This window comes from Dermacentor albipictus, chromosome 3 (genome assembly GCF_038994185.2).
Source record: "Dermacentor albipictus isolate Rhodes 1998 colony chromosome 3, USDA_Dalb.pri_finalv2, whole genome shotgun sequence".
Taxonomy (NCBI): domain Eukaryota; kingdom Metazoa; phylum Arthropoda; class Arachnida; order Ixodida; family Ixodidae; genus Dermacentor; species Dermacentor albipictus.
Genome location: NC_091823.1, coordinates 155387002 through 155411446, shown reverse-complemented (window position 1 = coordinate 155411446; position 24445 = coordinate 155387002). Strand labels below are relative to the sequence as shown.

Sequence of the window (24445 nt, the reverse complement as noted above, 5' to 3'; positions counted from 1 at the left end):
GGCGTACTTCTCCGGCGGCGGCTGCTTATTACGTGGATGTGCCATAAGCAAAGCGATCTCCGAAGCAGCCAAAGTGAACGCCCGCACTGACCTCCTCTTCAAAGCGATCTGGGATGTTTACATAGTGCGTGTAGTGCCGGTAGCGTCGTATGCGCTGTGCTTTCGACGTTTCGTTCGCATTGAAGCGACAGCTGCACGAAGATCAATCGAATGCTGCTGCTGCCGCGATTCCTCACTCGGGCAGTTTGTCAGCGAGTTCTGCGCTCATAGACCGAGTTGTTTTCATGTTTACCTGTGCGGGTGTGACACTGTGCTTCTTAATTTAGTTAAAACACTTGGGCAGGCTACTTCGTTGGCATCCATGATAGAATGTGCAGGCGCGACTGAACAAGGACGTAGAAAGAAACAGAGGCACGTGCCTGTTTCTTTCTTGGTCCTGGTTGAGCGGCGTATATACATTATGTCATTGTTAAGTTAGTAAGCGAATGCTTACAAGTTTGTGTGGCCGAAACTACTATCCCTACTTCGTATAGTTGTCTACTAGTGTGCTATTGCAATCGGTGCTTTGCCTTACGGGCGAAACTGCGACATTTCTTTTACATAATGAAAAATAGGCATTTAAAGACTGCTTTTGAGTGTTGTGTCGCACCTGGATCTGGAAGAGGCACAGCGAATACGCCAAAACTTTTCAATATGCATTCAATTTGCCTCTAGTGCCAGTTACAACTCTGTGGCTCAAGGACATTTGTCCGCTTTATAGCTCGTATCTTGCAAGGTATGCCGTGAAGGAAATGTTTTGTTATTGCGACGAATCAGATTAAGCGGTGGGCTTGCGTTCTTCCACGTCTTTGCTGACTGCGGTTACTTGTGGGTAAGTGGTGCGTGCTTCGTCTGATGGCGCGTGAGCCCTTGTGCATTGTTACTCAGCCCTCGAGCCGCCATACGGTGTTCACACCAGCGATTTACCGAGAAAGCTATCGCGACCGTAATACTGTTTAGGGAAAGGCAGGGGGTCACGGCTCAAGTGCCGATTATTGTTTCATACTTTTACCGCTCCAGACAACCTCGCATGTTACTCGCCTACAGAGGCGTGTGCTAAGTGACACAATGACCATGCGGATTGCATTCATGTGTTGTGCATCCTAGCGCCTCAAGATGTCGTTCATAAGTGGTATAACTGCGGCGTTTGAAGAGCTAGATCATTTTGTTCAAATAATTATTTTTGCATGTTCTGCCTTTGTATTTATTAGGGCTTTTTCCTTTCACGCAGACTCTTCGTACGGTTTTCTGCGTAATATCAACAGATACTTGTTCACGATTGACAACGGCGGCGTTCTCCAGGATGTGGAGAAGAAAATCAGCAGCAGCAAGTTCAATCAGGTCGTCCGGTACTTAAATAATATTTTAACTTTCAAAGGATGTGGCATGTTCGAGGAGCTTTCCTCTGCCGGAAGTACCCGCACCCCGGCCGAGGTCACCTCACTTAGGTCCCTATACAAGGTGCGTACATTGTAATAAAGCAATTACGGAATCATGTGGACTTGCTTGTACAACAGGGTCCTAGGACGTAGAGCTGTTCAAACGTGTTTTCATTTCAATCTACTTGCGTCAAGTTTACGTAACAAGTGACGCAAGCAGCGGACGGCAACCTGCAGCGTTGTTTGAAGCGCCCAATCAAACACTCTCCTCGTTTATAGAAGCTCACTTTGCTTTCGGAGGCCATAGCACCAACTAGTTCCACTATTCTTTCCGATCTAATTCGCTGAAAAATGACGAGAAGCACACAGAAGTGGAGAGGGCTTCGGTGGAACCTAGCTACGGCTTGTAAGGAAATAACCTCATGAGGAGGGTGGTGGCGGCGTTTGCGATCAACCCGCTTCCTCTTAAATAGGTAAAAGTGGCCGATCGAAAATGACTACATCGTGCAACGGAAGGCTAAAAAGGCCGGTGAAACAGGTCTTGCGCGAAAAATAGTTGGCAGAGCGATTTTGTATAGGTGCCGAAAGGAATGAAAAACGCTATAGTGCTTCACACACAAAAACATAATAATTATTACGAAAAAGATGCATTCTTCCCGGCAGCTCCCTGTATATAATGCCAGAGCGATCGGCGGTCACGCATATTGAATTTGTTTCGCAACGGGACACACTCTGGCTATACGAAAAAAAAAGGTTTTTTTTTGCATATTATGCATCTTTAATGTGTACATGATACATTGGCCTGGACAGTTCTCGAGCTTTTGTGAAGTAGCACGACAGATAGGAGAGGTGGGCGTAGGCCTAGAACATTTTGTCCAATCAAGGAAGGCTAAAAGTAAGAAAGGCGTCTGATCGAAAAGTTTTTTTTTTGGTTTTGGCTAATCATGCATAATTAGTGTATGCACGCGTGTTATCAGATGCAGAGATATCACAATTTTCGTGCCGTGGGTGACAGATAGGTGAAGTGGGGCCTCTCTGAAAATTTCTTTACCAATCTCTAGGTGGGCTGGTTGCAGAAATAGAGTAGAAATAGTAAAGAATAGATTTGCGTTATAGTACCCCTTGAGTCATATATCTGGAAAGATTGCAGCGTGTGTTACAATTAAATGCTTGGCTTCTTTTCAGCATGAGAAGGCTGAAAAGATCGCATAAAGATGAACAGTGGCCACCAGTGCACGTGGTATTGCAACGCTTCGAAAAATGTGGAAACAGAGGGACTAAATTTTAGAGCCCATCTCTTACTCGTCCTTTCTTGCGGCAAGCGTCGGCGGCGTTACCTTGCCGTCCTCGAAACCGAGCGAACGAGCACAGAAAAAGGATGAACGAGCGAACGCTGAGCGCAGATGAAAGACGGCGGCAGCAAAGAGAGCGTTCGGAGGAAAGCGGAACACGAGGGTGCAGCGGAACCAAGAGACCGGAAGGCGGAGGAGGAAAGCGTAGCGCCGCAGACGACTTGCTTTCCGGTGACGATGGCTACATGATGGCGCTGGAGTAGCGCGCGTCGTCTTCTTGGAAACAAAGCGCTGCATGAGCGGTGGTCTGTCTTCAACTGCCGCTGAGAATTCCACCCAGGCGTCACGATTAGTGAGGCAGTCGCGCCACGCTTCACTCCCTTTGCAACGCGCCGGACGAGACTGGTTGTTTGCGCCAGCCAATATGTCGCGAAATGAAAACACGTATGCAGTTGCAATCAAATTTCGCATTAGGGAGTATCGTAATCTTCGGTAAATTTCCGTTAGTAACGACCATACAAAGCCAACAAGCCAAGATGCCAAGAAAAGGTGTGGTTGTAAACTAAATGTAGAAATTAGAGAAGAAAAGGGAAATGGAGCTGGACGAATGTATACGTTATCGTTGGTGGGGTAGAACCCACAAACTTTGCATAGAGCGCGAGATGCCCTACCAATGGCGCCAGAAATGCGTATGGTGGCGGGTTCGGTCCCCACCAGTGAGAATTCATCTTTTTGTCCACTTTCAGTTGTCGTTTTAAGGCATTAGCATTCTTCGAGTACCTCAGGCACTTTCCAGGTACACCTGTGTTTATGTGTTTCTCTCTCTACGTAAGTCTGTCTGTTTGCAACCATCTTTCCGCATGAGTATGCGGCAATGTGTACATACTTGCGGCTCTTTCACGATTTGCAGAGCCGCTATCACGACGACATAGGAGTATTCATGGTATTCATGAACTTGGAGTATTCAGTATATGCCACTCAGTAGGTGCTGGTCTCCAATCAAAATTTCTCATGCCAGCTTGGGTCAGTGGGTATATGCCAGTACGGGTGCTATATCGTAAACCTATTCCAAACTTTTCTGTTCCAATTCTGCAATCAGCCCTCCGCGATTGGCCTAAAACTTTTTTTGACAGCCCCACTTCACCTATCTCTCAAATGATCTTATGAAAACCGCAATAGCTTCCCATGTAATACGACGTGTACGCATTGATTATGCATGATTGAACCGAACATAGGAAAAATAGATATTTCTCATTCGACGCCTTTTCGCCATTAGCCAACGGCTATTGGTCAAAAGTTTTCAGGCTGCACCCACTTCACCTGCCTGTCACGCGACGTCACAAAATTACGAGAGCCCACCGCCTCAAACTGATAGGTACGCGTTAAAGATGCATTAGTATGCCGAGCAAAACTGTTGCTTTTTTTCTGAATAGCCGAAGGCTGCCCCCTTCCGAAAGGAATAAAAGATGGCTGCTGCCGATCGCTCAGGCACTGGCTACTCGCACCTGCCGCAGAGCATGGATATATTTGCTTATGGTAAAACTTTCTGCGTGGACGTGTAACCTTTTTGAGTACTTTCAGCCCGTTTACGACCTCGCTCTACCAACTCTTCCGTGCTTAGAAGCCGTTTCATTATTTTCGGAGAAATAGTTACTAGCGTAAACAAGACTAACGGAAAACAAATGTTGTGCCATGACAGAGTGCCAGACTTCAACAGACAGGCTTTCTTCAGAAAAAAATGCAACATCCACCATATGCTCAAAAATAGGGAGACGGGCGCAGAAACGAATGTGCCACGTAAGAGAAAACCACATGCACAAGGAAGCCGGTGGGCGCCCACAGCAAGCCATTACAAAGCATTGATCAGGTTCTTCTCAAGATAGAACTATTTATCAGTGAGAGCCAGGGATGGAGCTCTTGCACATTCATCAGCAACTTTTGATATGGAATATGCCTCAAATATTTTCCTATCTAACTGCCTGGCGTTGGTGTTAAGTTCACATATATGTTGCCAGTAGACGTATACTTGTATAAAACTAGTTCTTCGACGAGTTAGTCACTTACTGCAGGCATAACAGCAGCACAAAAAAACACAGACAAAAGAAACGAACGCTCACAGACACGGACAATCACTGCACTCAAAACTGATTTCGTTCCATAAAAAGAAGTTGAATATAAAGGATGCATCGTGTATGCGCGTTTGTAGGCAAAGAATGCGTGCCACCACAACACCCCACAAAATACGACTTATCTTCTTGCTCAGAAAAGATCACAATTCGAACCATATAACACAATTGACGTATCACTAATGCAATCACAGCCCCTTCTCTTCTCTTTATATGGAAGTCTTCCAGTAGCTCTCGTGCGGTCTGGTTTTGCCGCCTACCAAATTAATACATTTATACTTCAAAATGCGGCGAACACTTCTTGGAGGAACTGAAGTATTGCACTAAGCGCGCATCTTTGCTGTTCTCTAAATTTCGTTGGTGCTCCCTCAGCCGATCGTTCAGGCACCTGCCTGTTTGTCCTACATAGGCTTTTGCGCAGGACAGCGGTATCTCCTGTACCACTCCTGATTGGCACCGCACATAGGGCCTGGCATGTTTTTTCCACATTCGCCTTTTGCGGATTCCTTGCCGGAGATTCGAGGGCATAGCTTTGATATTCCGGAGAGCAAAACAGGAGCGGTACCCCAAATCTGCCCGCCACGTTCTTCAGGTTGTGTGGAATGTGATGGAAAGAAGCCTACAAAATTGTGACCGAAAGTAACACACTACCTACAGATAATTTCGCACAACCTGTAGAAGGTTGCGCGCACGTTTTAGAACTAACAAGCGGAGAAAGACGAGGCCGCCTTTGAAGAAAATAGGTCCTCGTATCGAAACGTTGGCCAGCCTTTCTCAGCCACCTTATCCCTGATTATAACATTTATGCCCCAGTGTGCTATTCCATCAGTCAAGCGCCAGGCAATGTTTTTCGCTTTGGAAGCAAAGGCAAGTGGCCTCCTAGAAACTAAGAGGGCATTTGATTCGACAGTTGAGGGAACGCTGCGGGTCACCGCCCGATGCTTGCGTCGGCGGTTACGTAAATCTGACGTCACAAGATTGAAATAAACACACATTGCGATAGCTTGATGTTATAGGGCCCTAGGTGTGTGCCGCTCTTAAATGGGCGTCAATCACGTCAGCTTGTGTAACTATGCATGTGCACTGGTAATGTGCCGCTCTGCAGTCACGAAAAAGATCCCTCCCCACAAGGCCCAATGTATAATGTTCAATACAGTTTGTTCCATACCTCAAAATGCTGATTTATGCGCAGGTAACAAAGCTATAGCCATAGTACTAGTATTTCCTTTTTTGAAAAGGTGGAATGAATGTTTAGTTGTGGATAGCTTATCGTACCAATTAGTCTAACTGCTATACTAATTAGCTTAGCAGGCACATGATTATATTTTGTTTCTTTAATTATTGTGTTTTCCACATCCAGGAATAAAGGTGTCCAAGGGCGATATAACCTAAAACTATTCCAAACTTTTCTATTCCACTTCTGCTATCAGCCCTCCACGATTGGTGAAAAACTTTTTCCGACCACGCCCACTTCACCTGTCTGTCACGCTACGTCCTGAAAACCGCGACACTTCTCCATCTGATATGATGTGTACACACTGATTATGCATGATTTGACAGAAAAAAGAAAAACAGTTATTTCTGATTCGACCCCTTTTCGCCATTAGCCCTCGGCTATTGATAAAAAGTTTTCGTGCTGCACTCACTTCACCTACCTGTAATGCGACGTCACAAATTCGCCCAAACTCACCGCGTCAAAGTGACGTGTACGCGATAAAGATGCATTAATATGCGGAACAAAACTGAATTTTCTTCGGAATAGCCGCAGGCTGCCCCATTCCGAATGAAATAAAAGATAGCTGCCGCCGATCGCTGAGACGCTGGCTACTCGCACCTGCAGGATAGCATGGGTGTATTTGCGTATTATAAGACTTCATGCGTGGCTGTGTAACGTTTCCGAGCCCTTTCGGCACGTTTACCACCTCATTCTGCCAACTCTTCTTTGCTGAGGGTCAGTTTTTGCGTCATTCTTAAGCTTCCGTTGCCTGCCGCCGTGATTTTCGACCAGCCACCACAAGCTAGGCAACGGAAAGCCGACCAATCGCAGACGCCGGCACTACCCTTTTCATCCGGTTGTCGATTTTCAGTGCACTAGCTCTGCCCCAGTGAATCCCTCTCCTCTTCAGCGTTCTCCTCGCCTCTTGTCAGCCAATTAGATACGACAAGCCGCTCAGCGTAGGCAATGTTATTCGTTTTTCAAGCAAACAAAAGTGACCTCCTATGAACGAGGAAAGCTTTTGATTGGTCTGTTCAGACAACCCTGCAGGTGACCGCCCGGCGCTTGCGTTGGTGGTTACGCAAATTTGACGTCAGAAGATTGGAATAGAAACATATTCGAATGGTTTTACGTTATAGGGCCCCAGTTCTGCTATCAGCCCTCAACGATTGGTGAAAAACTTTTTTCTCTCAGGCGACGTCACGAAAACTGCGATAGCTCCCCATCTGATATGAGGTGAACACACTGTTTATGCATGATTTGACAGAGCAACAGAAAAATAGCTAGTTATTTGTGATTCGACGCTTTTTCGCCATTAATCCTCGGCTATTCGTCAAGAGTTTTCGGGCTGCACCCACTTCACCTGCATGTTACACGACGTCACAAAACCGCAAAAACTCACCGCGTCAAAGTGACGTGTACGCGTTAAAGATGCGTTATAACAGGCCAAAAAAACTGAATTTTCTTCTGAATAACCGCAGGCTGCCCCGTTCCGAAAGGAATAAAAGATGGCTGTCGCCGATCGCTCAGGCAATGGTTAATTGGATCACGCAATGGCTAATAATTTTTGCGTGGCCGTGTAACATTTTCGAGAACTTTCGGCATGTTTACGTCCTCGTTCTGCCAACTCTTCTTTGCTGTGGATCCGTCTTAGCGTTATTCTGAATGGGACACAAAGTTAAACAATAAATCAGGTTGCACTAATGAAGCATTGTTTGAGAACCATGCAGGCAGTCATTTCAAAAAGTAGTTTGATTATTAGAAGAAAAAATGAGGGTCCAAGTATCAGTATTTGAATTTCGCGCCGAAACCCTAGCGCTGGTACGTCCGTGTGACGTCAGGGATTCCAAAGTATGTTTCCGCATTTGGGCGGCTTGGCTGAAAAGAGGTTCCCGAAACTTGGCATGTTTATTATTTGGTTCCTTTAGAGCATAATGTAGTCAACCTGTACCACTATATGTAATTAGCCGGCCCAAGGAGGTGCCATCAAAATCCAAGATGTCACAGCCCACAGGTGCGGGAACTTATGTAGGCGTCGCCACCCGTATTTCGTTCTTGCGCTTTTTCTGGCTTACCAAACGTCTTGTCGTTGTAAGAGTGGTGTTTTTGATGTTGTAGAACGGTAATTTACTGATGCAGAAGAAATTCTTCACTTTGGTGTCCCGTTAAGCTTCAATTGCATGGCGTCGCGATTGTCGACGAGCCACCGAAAGCTAAGTAAGGGAAAGAGGACCAATCGCAGACACCGGCACCACCCTCTTCATCTGCTACCGATTTTCAGTGCTGTGGCTCAGTCCCATCGAACCCCCCTCCACTTGAGCGTGCTCCTCGCGTCTTGTGAGCCAATTATATAAGACAAACCGCACAGTGCAGGCAATATTGTTCGTTTTTCAAGCAAGCAAACGATCCCTCCTATGAACTAGGAGAGCGTTTGATTGGCCTTTTGAGACAACCCAGCGGGTGACCGGCCGATGCTTGCGATGGTGGTTGCGCATACTTGACGTCAGGAGATTGGAATAAAAACATAATGGAATAGTTTTACGTTATAGGGCCCTAAGTTGTTACGAATTTCCTTGATGTGGAATAGTGTTAAGGCTTTCTGGGGTCAATTTTATCCGATGCTGAGCGGGAACGAGTGCAGGTCACATGGGTTCCTGAAGAACAGCAGCCTCAAGCAATCGCTGGCTGCACCACAAATGTGCCAATGATGTGCTGCTTTTCAGTGAACGCCTTTCACGCCAACGCATCGGCGAGCTGCGCCATGAATGCACTCCGTGTGTGCCGCTGTTCAGTGAAGCTGTCGCTAAGTTGGGACACAGAGTATGCGCCACTGGGCGTGCGGCCAAGCGAGGTAACAATTCTCAGCGTTCGCAGGCACCGGCGTGCCACGCTTCTCGTGTCGAACACCAGGCACGGATTTCTCGGCAGCATCGCTAGATGGCGCAGACTGTCCACAAAGAGCAGTCAGAAAGGAGCCTGCTTGCTGTATAAGCCATTTCTCAGCTTTTGCTCGCACCACCGCGCGATTCATTTCCTGTGCCATGCGCAGGCTTCGTGGCGGCGGCTCTAGCTGGCTGCGAGTGTTCTTAGGGAAGCGCGGAAGAGGAGTGCCGCTGCAATACAGGCTTCATAGTTAAGTTGTTTCGGCGGTGGCAATACGCAGTGTCGCCATATTGATTCAGTGCTAACGTATTACCATCGATAGTCATCGTGAGATGAGTTATGGCGCAGTTCATCATTTTCGATATTGAGATTTGAACCACAGCTAATTACCGCTGTGGTTTCCTTGGCTTCATTGCCTGTTGGCATAATATGGTCGTGATTTTAAAACATTATGGGGTTTTACGTGCCAAAACCACTTTCTGATTATGAGGCACGCCGTAGTGGAGGACTCCGGAAATTTCGACCACCTTGGGTTCTTTAACGTGCACGCAAATCTAAGTACACGGGTGTTTTCGCATTTCGCCCCCATCGAAATGCGGCCGCCGTGGCCGGGATTCGATCCCGCGACCTTGTGCTCAGCAGCCTAACACCATAGCCACTGAGCAACCACGGCGGGTTATGGTCGTGATTGACAAAACTCGAGCTCGTATGTCTTTCCCTTCTCGCTCATTCGTACTGAGGACTACGAAACCTCGTGTCATTAGATAGCATATGAAGGTTTATTGGCTAGCCAGGTGCGCGCTGTAGAACCTTCACGTGTTACGCGACATCATCGGGCAAAAGAGGCAAATTCCACATCAGCTTGTCACGGCTCTGAGTGGCGCAAGCTAACGCTCCCAGGGCTGGATGTATTACGCATAAATATAAGCAAGCATATATATATTACGACCTTCGCTATAGCAGAATTCGTAATGAAAAGGATGTTGGTTCGGTCCTCACAGCCGACAAGTTATATTTTTGTTTATTTTCATTTCTTCTTAATTTTTATTAACATGTCACTATCAACAACAGCCGATTACCCCTACGGTTCCCTTGGCTTTCTAGGTGATGAGAGATTTTTCGACGTCGAGATACGATTACCATACTGTAAAATAAAATTGGCTGGCTTAGGACAAAAAGTGCCAGTAATATGTCACCGATTCCTTTCCGTAAATAAAAAAAGGGAATATATGTAGAGCGGATGGCCTGTGGGGCAGCGACGGTAACAGAAAAAGCGAGTACTTTCATATCTGAAGAATGTAAGATTATGCATGGTGATGCCGTACTATACGTTCCAAGCCTTAATATGCAGGTGCTCCGTGTATTTAGAAAACGGAAGGGGCTGTAAGGTGAAACTGTACTATATGGTCCAACCGTTAAAATACAGATGCTTCCGGTATTACCTTTTACAGCGCATATTGGTTGTTTCGAGAATGTACTATCGTTGACGCAAGTGGTGAGCACGGGCGAGCCTCGACTTGATTGCATCGCTGCGCTATCGCCTGGAGCAGCCGCAATAAGATCTGCGTTTGGAAAGCGCATGCGTGGCTCACGCTTTCCAGTGCTCTCGAACGCAGATGATAGCGCGGCTCATCCGGCACTAAAATAAATAGAAATTTTCAGGGTGTTCGCTATTCCGGCAAACCGGGGTAGTTTGCGTGGATTACCGGATGGTCAGGGGCGTAAACGTGAGCGGCCGGAGTGGTGCAGCCGCCTAGTGTTGTAGAGCTCAATCAGACAAACACAGAGCTAAAATTGCAATAATCTACTTTATTCTGCTTCTCTGCTGGTGCAAATTTTCGGCAGCGGCGTAATTGTGTTCCCAATTACGCCGCTGTCGAAAACTTAACCCCAGCTAAGAAGAATATAGTAATTGACTATGTGTTTACATGGTTGAGCCTTGCACCACAAGCTGGCGCCACCAATCCGGCCGCTCACGTCTGCGCCCCCGACCATCCGGTAATCCGCCCAAACAGCCCCGGCTTGCCGGAGTAGCGGACATGCTAAAGGTCTCTGCTATATACATCCCGCAGCAATGCGATTCCGTTGACGCTCATCGTTCTTGGCATTTTCGTCCCGGATAGTAAATGCCCTTTAATGCAGATGCCGCGAAGGTAACTCTAGCAGCAGGAGCTATGTTGTGAAAATATTCAGAAAATAGAGCTGTCTCGCCAACGCATTGACATAGCTGAAAAGTTAAGAAATCTCTGAGTGTCTGATATGAATGAATGGTATATCACTTAATCAAATAGCTGAAAAAATGCCGTTGTCACATTGTTTTTCACAGTAAAGGATGTTTATTTTCTTCAACTTCACGTCTTGGACAGTTTCGTGGCAAAAGTTGTTCTTAACCTAAAATCCTTTGCAAGGATAAACATGATTCTGCTAGGAGAAACGAAAAGTATTCGTGAACTTCCATCCTAAAGAAAGGGAAGAAAGTATAATCACATAACAGAACAAAGGTAACCTATGGGTTAGAAAATCATGAACATGGGCCAACATTGATGGAACAGGCGTTGCTGTAGCCAACATTTGAACAAGGATTCTTGTCATCAAGTCAGGAAATGTTTTCCTTGGCAGTGTTCTTGTGTGCGCTTTGCTCACTCACCCCAATCCTCATTTGGTGAGAATCTCCTGCATATTGTTTAGGTCAAGACAAGCCGAAGTGTTAAAATAAAGGCCCGAAGGGCATGTTTAGCAGTGACTAAGATGGACTAGGTAAGGGCACTGCTGCGAATTCCTACAAAGAGTAGGGATGACCAAACAAAAAAGAATCTACACGTGTAAGCAGGCATTAATCTAGTAGACTTAGCTTTCCCAGAAAACAACCTCGGAATTAAGGTAAAGTATTTGGGCCTTAGGAAAACAAACGATGAACAAATTGGAAAAAAAACACGTTGTATTACGACGCGTTTGGTTAAGATCAGTGTAGGTGTCAAATGAAGGTAAATATTATGAATGCACATTTTGTTGGGCGGTAATGAAAAACAGAGAATGACCAAATAATAAATAAATAAGCAATGACGTCAAAATAAAGTGAGTGTGAGGTTGGCTCTAACATAAAAATAAACATTATAAACAAATACAGTGAATGAAAATGTCAGGCAAGACGATAACCAGCTGCAAGATTGCGAAAAGTTTAGCGCTGTTTATATTCATGCCTGTGTTGATGCTTTCAATTTCCTTTCCTCTAATCATTTTTCCTTTGTATATTGTATTTCTGTATTGCTTGGCCATAAAAAGGAATCATTTATCCAACAAATTTTAAGTTCATATGTTGTACGAAGATTGCTTTACTTTAATGGAATAATATGTTATGGATAATTCTACAGTATGGGCATTCATTCAGCAGTACCATCTACATATGTAAGCTTAAGAATTATTGGTCTCAATGGACATCTGTTCCTTACAAAGTATTTGTCTTTTTTTCCACGCCAATTTATTAACAATATATAGGTTCGTACGAATTCTAGCAAACTACATTACACTTATTGCAGCAATCAATATTGAGGTTTGTGAACAATGAATGAAGAATAGCATCCGAAAAGCCCACTAGAAGTACTGTACAAACACACAATGATTATACATCAGATTGCCCCTCTTAGTGTCCATTATGCAATTTCAACACAAGGCATAGTATTAAGAGAATATGGGGATAACGGGGCTTCATTCTTTTGTTATAATACCAACCGTGCTTTGCATTATTGTCGCATCCCAACAAAAAAGGGGCCGTTTTTGAGGTGGTCGATGACGCGTAACAAATCTCATGACATTCTGTGCAGCAAATCGTTGTCGACGAGGTGTCATGCACACAGATTCACTCTGTCATGCGAAATGACATCCTGCAGTCGAAGCTGCTGTAAACTCGACAACCTTAGAAACAACACGGTGAAAAGCAAAGGTGGTAAATTAGGCGAAAAAATACGAATTATCTGATTTTTGGTTATAGTTAATACTCATCGAACATTCACATACGTGGCCGCTGTAAAAAGGCACGCTGTTTTTTAGAGTCGCCGCAAAAGTTATCTGCGCTGCAGAGCAAGGGAATTGTTTACAAGGTGTTTCAGAATATCCACGTAGCAGATATCGAAGATTATATTGCCGCTACAGATTCATTGTAACAGTTGACGTCGCTTTCGCAAAAGCGCACCCATGCAATATATATATATATATATATATATATATATATATATATATATATATATATATATATATATATATATATATATATATATATATATATATATATATATATATATATATATATATATATATATATATATATGTATATATATATATATATATGTATATATATATATATATATATATATATATATATATATATATATATATATATATATATATATATTGCAACGTGTGATCCGCAAATGATGTGGACACATTGATTCACTGGAACATACCCATAAGCGGCCTTTGGCTCACGTGAGGATGTTTATGTGCCTTGCTTGATATTGGCTGGCTTCCATGTTGGCCAGTGCTTGCTACTCTTTGCAAATACATTCTATAAATGGTTTACCTGGTGTGCTTCCGTGTGACATTTATTTGGTGGAGGTGCTGGGTACTTCACACATTGGAGCTTCGCAGAGCGCGCCATCTCGATTCTACCGCCATGACGCCAGTTGATGACAAGTCGCCCCCAACTACGTCTGCCACCACCACCTAGTTTATCGCCCTCTCACATCCCCGTGATCTCGGGAACTTTTCCGGAGAACAGCGTTGACGTGGAAGAGTGGCTCAGGACATACGAGCGTGTCAGCAAGGAGAATGGCTGGGATGGAACTGTTATGCTGGTCAACGTCATATTTACCTCGGTGGAATCCCTCGCGACCTGTTTCCGGCCCACGAGGCCGATGCCATCAGCTGTGACACGTTCAAGCAGCGGCTCCGCGACCTTTTTCGATAAGAGAGCAAACGGGTATAGACGATATTCTAATAGACATTAAGAGAAAAAATGGGGCTGGGCAGGCCAATAAATGCGCAAATTAGATAGCCGTTGGACCATAAGGGTGACACAATGGGCACCAAGATGTGATGCAGGTGCTTTAATGGGTTCAGATGGTTCACTGAGGGTTCTCCGAGAACCCAACTGAGGACAGAGTTGTTTGTTTCAAAAAACACACAAACTTTTAATAAAGCTAGAGAGAGGATAAAACATAAAATAAGCACTCAAAGAGACATCACGGCAAGAAACACACTGAGGGCTTGTATGGCGCTGACAGTACGCGAGTCCGGTCTGACCACGACTGCAAGGGCGCATAATACTCTCGACGTGGAGAAGCGACGCAAAGACGACGAGAAATGGCGCCGGTCTCACCAAAGGTCGAGGTGTTGGACCGTTGAACGGGCAACCATAGCGTGTCAGCCCTGGCTTGGACAGGCAAGGCAGGTGGCTTCGCTGCACGAACAAATTGCGGCGGCGTTCTGTGCAGGCAGCTGTGCGTGGAACTCGGGCCCGTAGCCCGGCTGCTCTCGTCCTGCCCACGTGCGCAGAATCTGGCCAGCCTTGGGCAGCAGTTCACGATCGGGTACAGTGGTGACGCACAGGAATGAGTTGGCAGGAGGCCTCGGTCGGTTGACGTACTGGTAGCACTGGTCCGGAACCCGTCGGCCTGTTGTCATCTCCCAGTCCGGTGGCCAACCTTCTACTGGCGTCGCTTCCTGGAACTATCCCTGCGTCTCCCCCTTATGCCAGCGCGCCTAGCTTTTTCTCCCGCTCTGGCCGATTCGTCGTTTGCTCATTGGCTGCTTGAAGCTCCATGGTCTCTTCTGACGGGATTGGCCTTTTCTCTTTTAGTTTCTTTTCTTGCGCCTCGTGTTCACGTGCTGGACGGTATTAGACGTTGTAGTTTTCCATCCAGAATGGAATTCACCTTGGCGCGCGCACTACTTGTCGTCTGCTTCTTGTCCTCTCCAACCACCAAACCATGTCCGCACTACACACATCACATAAGCCCCCTTTTTACAAAGTTTTTTCAAAGAATGAACGTTGCCGCTAAGTGCGCGACAGGCTATTACAACACAATCCATTTGAACAAAACAAAATCGAGTCCTTATGTCACCGTGTCCAAGGTCAAACGTCCGAGAGAAATCATAGGTGAAAAATTACAGCTCATTTTAGTGACCCATTTCCACATAAACCGTACAATACATCTATCTTCTCGGTCAGGGTACACTGGATAATCGGCGATCATATCGCTCCAGGCATTAATGTCTGTGGATGGCATTGATCAAGTCACTGCCGGCGTTATAAGGTAGTGAATTTTGTGATGTATGGTTGCAGCCTCACTGCCAATGGTGGAACCAAACGCAAAGGATCTTCTAAATCTTTAAAGCCGTGAGCTGATTTGGTACACAGTCCTGAACCCTCCCAAGTGCGCATAGTGTCACAAGGAGTTGCTCTTGTCGGATTCGAGGAACGCTGTAAGGACACCTCAGTACTCTTTATGGAAACAAAAAACGGTTGCTCAGAAGCCCTGATATCTTCAGGTTTATCTTGACCATGGTGCAAACCCTCCGATGTACTATCGAGAGAGTTTTCCGGTCACATTTGCACTGCTCTATTGCATCCCCAACCATGGAACTTGTCCCTTCGGAGCAAGCATGCGTGAGTGAATAATCTAGGCATTTGGTGCGAAGGCGTACTTTGCGAAGCTCTTCTTCCAGATGTGCTTTCTCAGTCGCCTGTTCAACCACTCGCTTGCTCGCATATTATCGACCATCGCTCTTGAACCCATTTGTGCAAGTATTCCCCATGCAAACCTAACCACAGGCCATGGTGGCCAAGTCCGCCATTTGAAGGCGCAGCTCAAGCGTTCGCTCTATGGCAAGGAAGTCGGACATGGCTGTGGACGACACGAAGGACGCCGACAGGAAGAAACAACGGCGTAGGCTTACCAAGTCACACCAGGAATAGCGTCTAGCCCAAACCCCACTTCAGTAGCACTGGCGATCCGGCTGCAAAGCTCTGCACGGCACCCTTCTTCCTTACATCTTCGCCCCTCCCTGAAGACGGAGCCGCCGAGGAGGCCTAAGGCGTCGTGAGGACGAAGTGATACGGCTTGAGCCGATCTACGTGCACAATTTCGCGGCCTCCACGACGCAGGTCTATAGGAGGCGTCAGAGGTTCGATGACGTAGTTCATCGGAGATGTTTGCTGTAGAATCCGGTAGGGTCCATGGTATCGGGATACAAACTTGGAGGAGGCACCTGGCGTCGAAGTAGGAGGCACCGAAAACCAAACGAGAGCGTCAGGCGAAAACTGGTGGTGGGGGCGCCCGTCGTCATGACGAAATTTCTGTAGCACTTGTTCTTGCATTGTAAGAGAGCGAGCTAGTTGCCGACATTGTTCTGCATATCGGGCGGCTTCGGAAACTGGTGTACCCTCTGATAAGTCGCGACGGTAAGCAAGAATGGTATCAATGGGAAATGATGGTTCGCGGCCATATAGAAGAAAGAAGGCAGAAAAGTCCGTCGTTCACTGGGGTACCGTATTGTAGACGTATGTGACATAGAGAACGAAGAAGTCCCAGTTGGTGTGGTTGGAGGTGACATACATCGAAAGCATGTGACCAAGAGTTCGGTTAAAGCGCTCTGTCAATCCGTTTGTTTGCGGGTGATATTAGGTGGTACAGCGATGAAAAACGCGGCATTCAGCGAGAAGTTCTTGAATTACATCGGAGAGAAAGACGTGGCCTCGGTCGCTCTGAAGTTCGTAGGGAGCGAATGAGAAAGGAGGCAACGTCACAAGCCGTCGCGGCTGGCAGAGCATCCGTTTCTGCATACCTCGTGAGGTTGTCTATAGCTACAATGACCCAGCGATTGCCAGCAGCTGTGTATGGCAGAGGTTCGTATAGGTCTATCCCGAACCGGTCAATGGGTCGCGAAGTGCATGGCAAAGGTTGCATCGGTCTAGAATGGCGGCAAGGATCAGTTTTGCGGCATCGACATTCTGTGCAAGAGCGAATGTACTTTTGCGCAAATGTGTACATATTGCACCAATAAAACCTGTGACATAGTCTGGCGTATGTCTTGAAGAGACCCGCTTGTGCGCACTGAGGGTCGGCGTGGAAAGTGGCGCATACACAAGTGCGGAGCTGCCGGGGTATGACAAGGAGCCATTTGCGGCCGTCGGAACTATAGCTACTACGATACATGGTTCCGTTGTGGGTGGCGAAGTGCGCAGCTTGTCGGCGTAACGCTCGGGATGGTGGGTGTGCAGTTAAATCAGAGATGTAATCTATCAAAGATGAAATTCAGGAGTCCTTGCGCTGCTCCAAAGCCATGTGGACAGAAGCGAAACGGAGAAGTGGGTCGTCTAGGACGGAGACACTGTCGGCGTAGACAGAAGGGCGCGAAAAAGAATCGGCATCAGCGTGTTTCCTGCCTGACTGGTAGACAACCCGGATATCGTACTCTTCGAGCCTCTGTGCCCACCTGGCTAGGCAGCCGAAGGCATCCTTGAGAGACGACAACCAGCGAAATGCGTGGTGATCGACATCGAAGGACCAGCCGTACAGGTATGGACGAAATTTTGTGATGGCCCAGATGATCACTAAACATTATTTTTCCGTGACTGAATAGTTCGCTTCAGCTTTCGTGAGAGTGTGGCTCGCGTAAGCAACAACATATTCTTGGCAGCCGGGCTTTCGCTGGGCGAACACAGGTCCAAGACCAACACCGCTAGCATCCATATGGATTTCCGTCTGAGCACTTGCATCGAAATGGTGCAGTATAGGTGGTGTTGCGAGCAGGCGACATGGCTTCGCGAAGGCATCATCGCAAGCTGGGGACCACGCTGAAAGATTGCGGTCTCCCCGAAGAAGCTCTGTCAGAGGTGCCATAATCAAAGCGAAATTTCGAATAATGCGGAGCAAGTACGAGCAGTGGCCAATGAAACTGCTCAAGTCTTTTTGCGACGTTGGCCTCGGGATTTTTTTACCAGCACGTAGTTTAGCGGCATCAGGGAGAACGCTGTTCTTGGACAGGACATGTCGGAGTATTGTCAGCTTGCGTTTAGTTGGAGGCCAGCGTTAGTGAGGCAGCGTAAAAGCTGCTCCAAGCAATTAAGGTGGGTAGGAAAATCTGCTGCGAACACTACATCATCCAAATAACAAAAGCACGTGTTTCATTTGAGGCCTCGAAGAATAGCGTCCTTTATACGCTCAAACGTTGCGGGCGCGTTGCAAAGTCCGAATGGCACCACGCGAAATTCGTGTAAGCTAGCCGGTGTAATAAAAGCACTTTTGGGATCATCGTTTGCAGCTACAGGCGCCTGCCAATAACCAGAGCGTAGAGTGAGGGAGGAAAAGAACTCCGCACCTTGTAATTAGTATAGGGCATCGTCCATCTGCGGCAATGGATAAACATCCTTTCGAGTTATTTTGTTTAGGCAACGGTAATCCACGCAAAAGCAAATCGAGCCATCCTTCTTTTTAACTACAACTATTGGCGATGCCCATGGGCTGTCGGATGGTTCAATGACACCATGCTTTAGCATGTCACCTACTTGCTCACCAAGGACGCGTCGTTCTGTCGACGATACGCGGTATGGTCGCTGCCGTAGCGGTGAGTGATAATCGGTGTCAATCCGCTGACGTACAGTCTCGCTCTGTGGTGTGTGTTGCTCTTCTGTCGTGCAAATGTTGCGCAAGCAAGCCTCTAATATGCTATACGAACGCGCCCAGTCCTCAACCTTGGCAAGTTTCGACATACAGTCGTCGTTCGGCCGAGAGAAGTATTATGGCTGTCAAACACAGGTCGAAATTTCTCGAGGAGACTGAGAAGGCCATGGCGTTGCGTGGGGTTTAAGGCGTTGTCGATGACGTGGCTGAAAACTTTCGTCAGGTGATGTGGTAGTTAAAGGACTGCAGTAGAGGGTGTTGACCTGTGACGATCCCATTGGAAGTTTCAACGTGGTAATGGTGTCATAAGGCTCCATAGTGCCCAGAGATTCACCGTGAAGCAACGCAATAGGGAATGGCAAGTGGTTGTGTACAAGAAGGTGAGTCGCACCAGCTTGAAGGCCAAACAGCGCAGTTGGGAGTGGTGAGAGGTGGCGATGAACGAAAGTAGTGGAAGGTGTGAAGAGTATGGTGCAGTCGGAGGCAACGGGACAGGATACAGGTGCCAGAACGGATGCGTGTGGAGGTATTTGGATGTCGTCGCCGAGGGACAACTCGGTGCGAAAAAGCGAAACGTCATCAAATATGGCATTGCAAGGGGAAGAGAAGGCGACTTCTGCACAGGAGAAATCATTGATAGCTCAGTGAAGGGAGAGAAAGTCCCAACCTAAAATATTATCGTGAGACAGTGGAGAAGAACAACGAACTCGACTGCGTAGAGCACTTCTTACATTTCAAGCCTGGAGGTGCACGCACCCACCGGCTGGACGTGCTGTGCTGTGGCCGTGCGGAGTAAAGGACCGAAGAAAGGCGTTGTGACTTTTCGTGTTGAGCGGCATCGTTTTTCGGCAATCAAAGATATGGCGGCACCTGTGTCAATGAGAGCAAGCACAGAGACAGTTTCAACAGCGACATCAATAACGTTGGCAGCGAAAGAAGAGGGCTTGAGCGTTGCAAAAATGACGCAGTTCCTGCCTCCGGAACTGTGCCATTTAGTTTTCCGCGTCATCGGTAGAGGGACTTCGACGCATCGGCGAGAACGAGCGACGATGAGGAGAAGGAGGACGGCGGTCGGAAACTTGGCGAAGGCTTGGGTGGGGAAGTGGTAAATCGCGGTCTGGAGTGTAAGACAACGGATGGTCGAACGCGGCAGTGCGTGGGTCATCACGTGAATGAAGTGGACGGCAGCGGCGCAGGCGTGCAACGTGTCCGGGAATACCACACGAATAGCAGATGGGCCGATTGTTCGCTGGCCGCCAGGGATTAATTACTCGATGTGCTAGAGGTCGAGGCGGCGTGGGGGTAAAAACAGGGCTAGGCAACGGTGGTGGAGCCCGGTAGCTTGGCTGCTGTGGTCGAGTGACGACGTCAGCGTCAGTCAATGGGGCGGTGAGTTGAGGCGCCCGTTCCAGAGGAAGGACCTCAGACACTTGTTCTTCTTTAACGTGTCGTACGATCGGACTAAGGGACGAACTTGACTCCGGCGGCTTGGAGATGAGCGAGAGCTGGCGAGGAACTTCTTCCCGGACGAAAGCCTTGATCTGCGAGAGGAGGGTGGAAACTGAAAAAGAGAGGCCAAGCCGGACAAGGATTCTTGATAGGGAACAGGACGGTGAGTGAAGGATGCATTGACGGCGGAGCTCGTCATAACCTTCATCATAATAATCATCATCACCATCATCATCATCAGCAGCAGCTTGGTTACGCCTACTGCAGGGCAAAGGTCTCCCACACTTTTCCAACTACTCCGGCCATGTACTAATTGTGGCCATGTTGTCCCTGCAAGCTTCCTAATCTCCTGCGCCCACCTCACTTTCTGCTGTCCCCTGCTACGCTTCCCTTCACTTGGAATCCAGTTCGTAACCCTTAATGACCATCGGTTATCTTCCCTCGTCATTACATGTCCGGCCCATGCCCATTTCTTTTCCTTGATTTAAACTAGGATGTCATTACCTCGCGTTTGTTCCCTCACCCAATTTGCCCTTTTCTTATCCCTTAACGTTAGTCCTATCATTCTTCTTTCCATAGCTCATTGAGTCGTCCTCAATTTGAGTAGAACCCTTTTCGTGAGCCTCCACGTTTCTGCCCCGTAGGTGAGTACTGGTAAGACACAGCTATTATACACTCTTGAGGGATAATGGCAACCTGCTGTTCATGATCTGAGAATGCCTGTCAAACGCACCCCAGGCCATTCTTATTCTTCTGATTATTTCCGTCTCATGATCCGGATCCGCAGTCACTACCTGTACTAAGTATATGTATTCCCTCACCACTTTCAGTGCTTCACTACCTATCGTAAACTGCTGTTCTCTTCCGAGACGGTTAAAGATTACTTCATTTTCCTGCAGGTTAATTTTTAGGCCCACCCTTCTACTTTGCATTCAGGTCAGTGAGCATGCATTGCAATTGGTCCCCTGAGTTACTAAGAAAGGCAATATTATCAGCGAATTGCAAGTTACTTAGGTATTCTCCATTAACTCTTATCCCTAATTCGTCCCAATCCAGGTCACTGAATACCTTTTGTAAACACGCTGTGAATAGCATTGGACAGATCGTATCTTCCTGCCTGACGCCTTTCTTTATTTGTATTTTGTTGCTTTCTTTATGGAGGACTACGGTGGCTGAGGAGCCGCTATACATATCTTTCAGTATTTTTACATACAATATTTCACGGAACCAGGGTGTAGATGAGCCGTATGTAAATATACTGGAAGAGATCTATAGTGGCTCCACAGCCACCGTAGTCCTCTACAAAGAAAGCAACAAAATCCCAATAAAGAAAGGCGTCAGACAGGGAGATACAATCTCTCCAATGCTATTCACAGCATGTTTATAGGAGGTATTCAGAGACCTGGATTGGGAAGAATTGGGGATAAAAGTTAATGTAGAATACCTTAGTAACTTGCGATTCGCTGATGATAATGCCTTGCTTAGTAACTCAGGGGACAAATTGCAATGCATGCCCACTGACCTGGAGAGGCAAAGCGGAAGGGTAAGTATAAAAGTTAATCTGCAGAAAACTAAAGTAACGTTTAACAGTCTCGGAAGTGAACAGCACTTAATGAGAGGTAGCGAGGCATTGGAAGTGGTTAGGGAATGTATCTGCTTAGGATAGGTTGTGACCACAGATCCGGATCATGAGACTGAAGTAATCAGAAGAATAAGAATGGGCTGGGGTGCGTTTGGCAGGCATTCTCAGATCATGAACAGCAAGTTGCCATTATCCCTCAAGAGAAAAGTCTATAATAGCTGTGTCTTACCAGTACTCACCTACGGGGCAGAAACGTGGAGGCTTACGAAAAGCGTTCTATTCAAATTGAGGACGACGCAACGAGCTATGGAAAGAAGAATGATAGGTGTAACGTTAAGGGATAAGAAAAGAGCAGATTGGGTGAGGGAACAAACGCGAGTTAATGACATCTTAGTTGAAATCAAGAAAAAGAAATGGTCAAGGGCAGGACATGTAATGAGGAGGGAAGATATCCGATGGTCATTAAGAGTTACGGACTGGATTCCGAGGGAAGGGAAGCGTAGCAGGGGGCGGCAGAAAGTTAGGTGGGCGGATAAGATTAAGAAGTTTGCAGGGGCGGCATGGCCACAATTAGCACTTGACCGGGGTTGTTGGAGAAATATGGGAGAGACCTTTGCCCTGCAGTGGGCGTAACCAGGCAGATGATGATGATGATAATAATTTTTACATACGGCTTGTCTACACCCTGATTCGGTAATGCCTCCATGACTGCTGAGGTTTCGACTGAATGAAATGCTTTCGCCTAATCAATGAAAGCTATATATAAGGGTTGCTAATAATCCACACATTTTTCTATCACGTGATTGATAGTGTGAATATGGTCTATGTAGATTAGCCTTTGCGGAATCCAGCCTGGTCCTTTGGTTGACAGGAGTCTAACGTATTCCTGATACGATTTGCGATTACAGTAAATACTTTGTAGGCAGCGGACGGTAAGCTGATCGGTCTATAATTTTTCAAGTCTTTGGTGTCCCCTTTCTTATAGATTAGGATTATGTTATCGTTCTTCCAAGATTCCGGTACGCACGAAATCATGAGGCATTGCGTATACAGGGTGGCCAGTCTTCTAAAACAATTTGCCCACCATCCTGCAAGAAATCTGCTGTTACCTGATCCTACCCAGCGGCCTTCCCCCTTTGCATACCTTCCAAGGCTTTGTTTACTTCTTCCGGCGTTACTTGTGGGATTTGCAATTCCTCTAGACTATTCTCTCTTCCATTATCATCGTGTGTGCCACTGTATAAATCGCCATCGAACTCCTCAGCAACTTGGGCTATCTCATCTATATTAGCAATGATATCGCCGGTTTTGTCTCTTAACCAATACATCTGATTCTTGCCTATTCCTAGTTTCTTCTTCACTACTTTTAAGCTTGCTCCGTTCCTGAGAGCATGTTCAATTCAATCCATGTTTTACTTCCTTATGTCAGCTGTCTTTCGCTTGTTGATTAACTTCGAAGGTTCTGCCAGTTCTATTCTAGCTGTAAGATTAGAGGCTTTCATACATTGGCGTTTCTTGATCGGATCTTTCGTCCCCTGCGTAATCTTACTGGCATTCTGTCTAACGGAGTTACCGCCGACTTCTATTGCACACTCCTTAATGATGCCCATGTGATTGTCGTTTATATCTCCAACACTAAGGTCCTCTTCCTGAGTTAAAGCCATATACCAGTTCTGTAGCTTGATCCAGAATTCTTCTATTTTCCCTCTAACCGCTAACTTATTGATCGTGTGCTTGTGTACTAGTTTCTTCCTTTCCCTCCTCAAGTCTAGGCTAATTCGAATTCTTACCATCGTATGGTCACTGCAGCCCACTTTCCTGTGCACGTCCACATGTTGTATGATGCCAGGGTTAGCGCAGAGTATAAACTCTATTTCATTTTTAGTCTCGCCATTCGGGATCCTTAACGTCCACTTTCGGGTATCCCGCTTGCGAAAGAAGGTATTCATTATCCGCATATTATTCTGCTCTGCAAAGTCTACTAATAACTCCCCTGCTATTCCTAGTGCCTATGCCATATTCCCCCGCTGCCTTGTCTCCATTCTGCTTCTTGCCTACCTTGGCATTCAAGTTGCCCATCAGTACTTTGGCACAGTTCGATAACTTGAGCAACTGTAGAGGGGCTTTTTGAAATGAGCATCTTAAACGCGTCCTCGTCGATACCCTTAATTATATGCTTGATCTCGCTGGCGTCAGTCATGGATGCATCGACGCGTTTACAGAGATCGATGACATCCTCGATGTAGCTGGTAAAGGTAGCTGGTAAAGCTGGTAGCTGTAGCTGGTAAAGGCGCAACTGCAGACGCTGTTCGGCACGAAGGTTTTGAACAGCAGGGTGGCCGAAGACCTCGCTTAGCCTTGTCTTGAACGCCGTCCAGCTTGGGACTTTGCTTTCGTTGTTCCGAAACCAAAAGTGGGCAATTCCGGTGAGATAAAAAGGGACGGTGCTCAATTTAGTGACGTCATCCCATTTGTTGTTCAGACTGACGCGTTCGTACGATGAGAGCCAGTGATCAACGTCATAGTCGTCAGTGCCGCTGAAGATGGGAGGGTCCCACTGACAGAGTGTGCCGCGGCATATGGAGGACTGGGGAGCAGGTGGTGGTAAGCTGGTGGCACTTTCGGTGGTGATGATGGCAGGGAGAGTCCGTCTGCGCAATTCCAGGGTTACAGGAGACCCAGCAAACCTCCACAAATTATCGCAAGAAAGTCCAAGACGGCTGTGGACGACAAGAAGGACGCCGACAGGAAGACACAAAAGCGTAGGCTTAGCCATTCACACCAGGAAAAGCGTCTAGC

The 24445-nt window shown here is 46.8% G+C and overlaps 1 protein-coding gene across 4 annotated transcripts in view; it reads left to right on the top strand.

The window, feature by feature from the left end:
• Positions 1 to 24445, top strand: part of LOC135920569 (uncharacterized) — a 150842-nt gene that overhangs the window by 28430 nt on the left and 97967 nt on the right. For all 4 annotated transcript variants that reach the window (XM_070536199.1, XM_070536197.1, XM_070536200.1 and 1 more), the window contains exon 4: positions 1271 to 1500. In XM_070536199.1, the coding sequence (XP_070392300.1) occupies positions 1271 to 1500 (230 nt within the window). The remainder of the gene's footprint in view (positions 1 to 1270; positions 1501 to 24445) is intronic.